General features: G+C 37.6%; 1 protein-coding gene across 1 annotated transcript; it reads right to left on the minus strand.

Moving 5' to 3' along the window:
* Positions 1 to 209: 209 nt before the first annotated feature.
* On the minus strand, positions 210 to 4,049 carry LOC139359094 (acyl-coenzyme A thioesterase THEM4). Its single transcript, XM_071081256.1, has one exon. The coding sequence runs from the start codon at positions 4,032 to 4,034 to the stop codon at positions 3,312 to 3,314; it is 723 nt and encodes a 240-aa protein (XP_070937357.1). The 5' UTR covers positions 4,035 to 4,049; the 3' UTR covers positions 210 to 3,311.
* Between the last annotated feature and the right edge of the window lie 2,294 nt (positions 4,050 to 6,343).

Below are 6,343 nucleotides of genomic sequence, written 5' to 3' on the forward strand. Positions count from 1 at the left end.
ATTTGATAATAGACAGTGCAAAATAGCAGGGAGTGAATGGAGAGTCTAAAATGGTGCCAAATTTTCCAGTTTCGGAGACAGGGAAGTGATTACTCTATTACAACAGCAATTAAAAATTGAAGCAAATGCTTACCTGTGAGAAAAAATAGTTTGACTTTTTTTTTTTTAACAATTAAAAGTTTTATTTAGTATCAATACAAATAATATTTTTACATTTTTCTACTAGAAAAATCTTATAGTAGTATTTAAAGCGAGATCAGTGAAATTGAGCATGTGAGTCGCTGTTTTAATTTTGTAACGTGGCTGGCAAAGGGCTCCTGGTAGTACAAGTGTCAGCTCTGCCATCTTCTTATTGTTTGCTTGTACTTGCTTTTTTTTTGAGATATGTCTCACTCTGTCACCCAGGCTGGGGTACAGTGGCGTGATCTCGGCTCACTGCAACCTCCATCTCTTGGGTTCAAGTAATTCTCCTGCCTCAGCCTCCCAAGTAGCTGGGACTACAGGTGCCCGTCACCATGCCCAGCTAATTTTTGTATTTTTAGTAGAGACAGGGTTTCACCACGTTGGCCAGGCTAGTCTCAAACTCCTGGCCTCAAGTGATCCACCTGCTTCGGCCTCCTGGAGTGCTGGGATTACAGGTGTGAGCCACTGTGCCCAGCCTCTACTTGCAGTTTTAGTATTATCTTTTTTGTTTTTTTAAATAGCTTTGTTTTGATAAAATTCATATAATACACAATTTACACATTTAAAGTGTACAATTCAATGGTTTTTGGTAAATTACAATAACCTTCTGAAGTTGTGGTAAAATATATGTAACATAAAATTCGCCATTTTAACCACTTTTAAGTGTACAATTCAGTGGCAGGAATTACATTCACAATATTGTACAACCATTACCACTATTTCCAAAACGTAATCATCCCAACTCTGTACCTGTTAAACAATAACTCCCCATTCCTGCCACTCCCCTGCCCCTGGTAACCTCTAATATATTTTCTACAATTTTGCTTATTCTAGATATTTCATGTAAATAGAATCACACAATATTTGTCCTTTTAAAATCTTATTTCACTAGCATAATGTGTTCAAGGTTAATCCATATTGTAGCATGTATCAGAACTTCATTCCTCTTTATGGGTGAATCATATTCTATTGTATGTATATATCACATTATGTTTATCTGCTAATCTGTAGGTAGACATTTGGGTTGTTTCTACCTTTTGGCTATTATGAATAATTCTGCAATGAACACTGAAGTACAACGATCTGTTGGAATCCCTCTTTTCAGTTCCTTTGGGTATAAGCCTACCACTAGAATTGCTGGGTAATTCTGTTTGGCTTTTGGAGGAACTGCCAGAATGGTTGCATCATTTTGCATTCCAACCAGCAATGTATGAGGGTTCCAATTTCTGATTATTATTATTATTATTTTTGAGATAGGGTCTTGCTCTGTTGCCCAGGTTGGAGTGCAATGGCATGTTCATAGCTCACTGCAACCATGAACTCCCGGGCTCAAGCAATCCCTCCACTTCAGCCTCCCAAGCAGCTGGAACTACAGGCACCCGTCACCATGCCCGGCTAATTTTCAAAATTTTTCTTTTGTAGAAATGGGGTCTTGCCATGCTGACCGGGCTGGTCTTGAACTCCTAGTTTCAAGGGATCCTTCCGCCTTGGCCTCCCAAAGATTACAGGCATGAGTCACCACCCTCAGCCTAATCATTTAAAAATGTACAACTCATTGGCATTTAGTACATTCACAATGTTATGCAACTAGCACCTTTCTCTAGTTTTAAAACTTCTTTATCACCCTAGAAAAACGGTACTGTAAGTAATCACTTAAATCACTTCCTGTTCTCTCCTCCATGCCCACCACCCTCATTCCCCTAGTAAGCACTGTATTAGTCCATTCTCACACTGCTATGAACTGCCCGAGACTGGGTAAATTTCTAAAGGAAAGAGGTTTAATTGACTCACAGTTCTGCATGGCTGGGGAGGACACAGGAGACTTACAATCATGGCAAAAAGGAAAGAAAACATATCCTTCCTGACACAGCAGCAGGAAAGAGAAGTGCTGAGCAAAGCGGGGAAAAGCCCTTTATAAAACATCAGATCTCATGAGAATGCACTCACTACCACTATAACAGCATGCGGGAACCACCCCCATGATCTAATCACCTCCCACAAGGTCCTGCCTCCAACACATGGGGATTACAATTTGGATTACAATTCAAGATGAGATTTTGGGTGGGAACACAGCCAAACCATATTAATCACTAATCCACTTTCTGTCTCTATGGAGTTGCCTATTCTAAACATAGTATTGTTTTCTTTCACTTAATGTGATGCTTTTGAGGTTTATCCAAGCTGCAGCATGTTTCAGTATTTCATTCCTTTGTATGGCTGAATAATAGTCTATTATATGTATGTATGTGTGTGTGTGTGTACCACAATTTGTTTATCCCTTCATTCATTAATGGCCATTTGGGTTGTTTCCACATTTTGGCTATTACAAATAATGCTATTATAAACACTAGTGTAACAGCTTCTGTGTGGATGTATGTTTCATTTCTCTTGTATTTACACCTAGCAGTGGAATTGCTGGGTCATATGGTAACTTTCTGGGGAACTGCCAAACTTTTCTGTAGCAGCTGCACTATTTTGTATTCACCCAGCAATGTATGAAGTTTCTATTTTTTTTACATCCTCCTTGACACTATTTTTAAAAATAAAAAATTATAGATTAGCCTGGCCAACATGGTGAAACCTCATCTCTACTAAAGATACACCAAAAAATTAGCCAGGTGTGGTGGCGGGTGCCCGCAATCCCAGCCACTCAGGAGGCCGAGGCAGGAGAATCATTCGAACCCGGGAGGCGGAGGTTGCAGTGAGCCCAGGTCCCGCCACCGCATTCCAACCTAGGCAACAAGAAGGAAACTCCATCTCAAAATAATTATAATAATAAAATAAAAAAATTATAGGCATTTTAGTAGGTGTGATCATTGTGGTTTTGATTTGCATTTTTCTAATGATTAGTGATGTTGAGGATCTTTTCATATACTTGTTAGCCATTTCCATATCTTCTTTGGAGAAATGTCCATTCAAGTTCTTTGCCCATTTTTAAACTGGGTTCTTTGTTGAGTTGTAAGAATTCCTTATATATTCTGAATGCTAACACCTTTTTTGGCTGTTTTGGAAGGTCACTGTTGGCAGGCTTCTCCCTACGAGGATTCAGCAGTGAGGAAGCAGAGTATTCGGGGGACAACTGCTTCTTCTGGAGGGGAGAGAATGGGATGGAGTTCAACGGCAGCTCTTTATGTCAGACTTTTAGCAGGATTCAGCTTTATAAATATGCTTGTCGCCTCTGAGTATAGGGTCTGCTCATCAACACTCTGAACATTACAGGAAACAAAAAATTTCCTTCCTTCAACTTTATCAAGTTGGCTATTTATCATAACAACAGAGCAAAGAGGGATAGGTCTTTTATAATTGATGTTGAGATTGGCAGTCACGACGACTCCTCCAGCCATCAATGCACACATACCAACAGTACTATCAATCATGGTTGCAATGGCACCTCCATGAACGAATCCAGGTGGTCCTTCCAGGTAAGGGCCTCCTTGAAATAAGCAAACCATCCTTTTCTCGACGTCACTGTAGAACATCACGTATTCAAAGCCCAGGCCATCATCAAAGCTTCTGGTGAAGAGCTGGGTCTGTGACATTTGTTCTTCTTTCACAAGCTTTGGGTCAAGCAAATGGGTTTTGAAGTCTTGAATCTTTTCAGCAGGTATACGTTTATATGAAGGCAAATGTTTCCAGGAGCCGTCTTCACATTTCTTCATAAACTGGTCAAAGAGCAGTCTTAGGTCCTTGTTCCAGCTGGGGTTGGGGACAGAATAATCCTTAAGAATGACTTCCTCAGAAGAAAATGACCTCAGCGCGGGACGCGGCTCCCTACCCGGCAGGCGCCGGCCTCCCGGCGGCCCGCGCAGGGCCCGGAGCGTGCGGAGGCGCGCGGCGCAGCTCCTCAGCATGGCTCCTGGCCGCGCGGGCGCGCTTGCTCTAGCCCCGGACGGCGCACACTATAGTTTGACTTTTGATTTCAGTTTGAAATCCCTATATATTTAAGTAAATAGGATCACTTGATCCTATATGGAAACAAAATTTGGAAAGAAAATTTGAAGCTCAAGATAATAATCATAACAATGGGAACAGATTACATCATCTGGGGAGAAACAATAAAGGGAAAACAGAGGAGTGGAAAATCTCAGCTTAAAGGAAGAGGTATTTTTGTTTTCTGTTTCTACCAAAAATGGCATTGGAAAATTGATAGTGATTGCATTTAATCTGTAAATTGCTTTAGAATATTTTAGCAATTAATTCTTCCAGTTCACACATATGGAATTTCTTTCCATTGACTTGTGTCTTCTTCAATTGCTTTCATCGATGTTTATTGTTTTTAGTGAAAAGATTGTCACTTCCTTTGTTAAATTTATTCCTAAGTACTTTATTTTTTGATGGTATTATAAATGGAACTGTTTTCTTGATTTCTTTTTCACAGAGATTTTTATTTATGTGAAGAAATAATGATTTTTGTATGTTGTACCCCATAATTTTACTGAATCCATACTTCTAACAGCTTTTTAGTGAAGTATTTAGGGTTTTTTACATATAGGATCTCTGACATCTGCAAACAGGTATAACTTTACTTCTTTCTTCTGACTTGGATCCTTTTATTTATTTTTCTTGTCTCATTGTTTTTGTTAGTACTGGAAGAACTGTGTTAAATACAAATGGTGAAAGTGGGCATTTTTACTTTGTACCAGCTCTTAGAGGATACATTTTGTTTTTTTCCCATTGATTATGGTATTAACTATGGGCTTTTTATGAACGACTACTTTAGTGTTGAGAAAATATTGTTCTATACCTACCTAATTTGTTGAGAGTTTTTATCATGAAAATATGTTGACCTCTGTACAATGTGTTTTTTCCTGCATCTATTTAGAAGATCATGTATTTTATACATTATATTTCTTTAGTGTGATACATCACATTGAAGGCTTTGCCTGTAAAATATTAAACCCTGCATCCTAGAGAAAATAATGAATAGCCAAAACCATCTTGAGAAAGAAAAACAAAGTTGGGGACATCATATTCTTTATTTCAAATTATTAAAAGTAATAGTAATAAAAACAGGCACACAGACCATTAAAACAGAGTAGAGAACCCAGAAGTAAACCCAAGCAGTAATTTTTTACAAGGTCGCAAAGAAGGCACATTGGGGAAAGGACGATATATTTCAGGGTTAGAAAAATTGAATACCTAAATGCAAAATAATAAAACTGGACCCTTATACCATACATAAAAATCCTCTCAAAATGAATTAAAGGCCTAAATGTAAGATGTGAAACCATAACCTTCTAGCAGACATAGGGGAAAAGCTCCCTGGTATTGGTATTGGCCATGATTGTATAGCTATCTCACCAAAAGCACAGGCAATAAAAGCAAATAAATAAATAAATAAATAAATAAATAAATAAATAACTGGAACTATGTCAAACTAGAAAGCTTCTTCACAGCAAAGAAAATATTCAACAAACTGAGAAGCCAACAGATTTGGAGAAAATGATATGTGAACCACATATTGAATAAGGATATAATATCTAAAATATATAAGAAACTCATAAGTCAAAAGCAAAAACACAATTACAAAATGGGCAAATGACCTAAATAAATATTTTCCAAACAAAGCATGAAACATATCCAACAGGTGTATTAAATGGTGCTCTAAATCAGTAATCATCTGGGAAATATACATCAAAACCACAATGAGACATCAACTCACATATATTAGAACGGCTGTGATCAAAAAGACATGAGATAAGTATTAGCAAGGGTGTAAGAAAATAGACAAAATTTGTCCTTTGCACACTGTTGGTGGCAATGTAGAGTGTTGCAGCCATTGTGGAAAACAATATAAAGATTCCTTAATCAATTAGAAGTAACACTGCCATATAATTCAGCAATCTCACTTATGGATATATACTCAAGAAAATGAAATTATCACCTTGTAAACATATCTGCACCCTTATATTCATTGCAATATTATTCATAATATCTCAGCTATGGGGAAAAATCTGTATCTACCAGCAGAGGAATGGATAAAAAAAATGTGTGATATACATATACAATGAAATACTTTCAGCCTTTTAAAAGGAGATCCTGCCATTTTTGACAACACAGATGAACCTAAAGAACATTATGCTAAGTGAAATAATCTAGGCACAGAAAGACAAATATTGCATGATCTCATTTGTATGTGGAATTAAAAAAATAAACAAAA

Source organism: Macaca nemestrina, chromosome 16 (assembly GCF_043159975.1).
Source record: "Macaca nemestrina isolate mMacNem1 chromosome 16, mMacNem.hap1, whole genome shotgun sequence".
Lineage (NCBI taxonomy): Eukaryota > Metazoa > Chordata > Mammalia > Primates > Cercopithecidae > Macaca > Macaca nemestrina.

Bases quoted from the DNA above. Each gene is read 5' to 3' on its own strand.
- LOC139359094 (XM_071081256.1), bottom strand. From the start codon at position 4,034: ATGCTGAGGAGCTGCGCCGCGCGCCTCCGCACGCTCCGGGCCCTGCGC.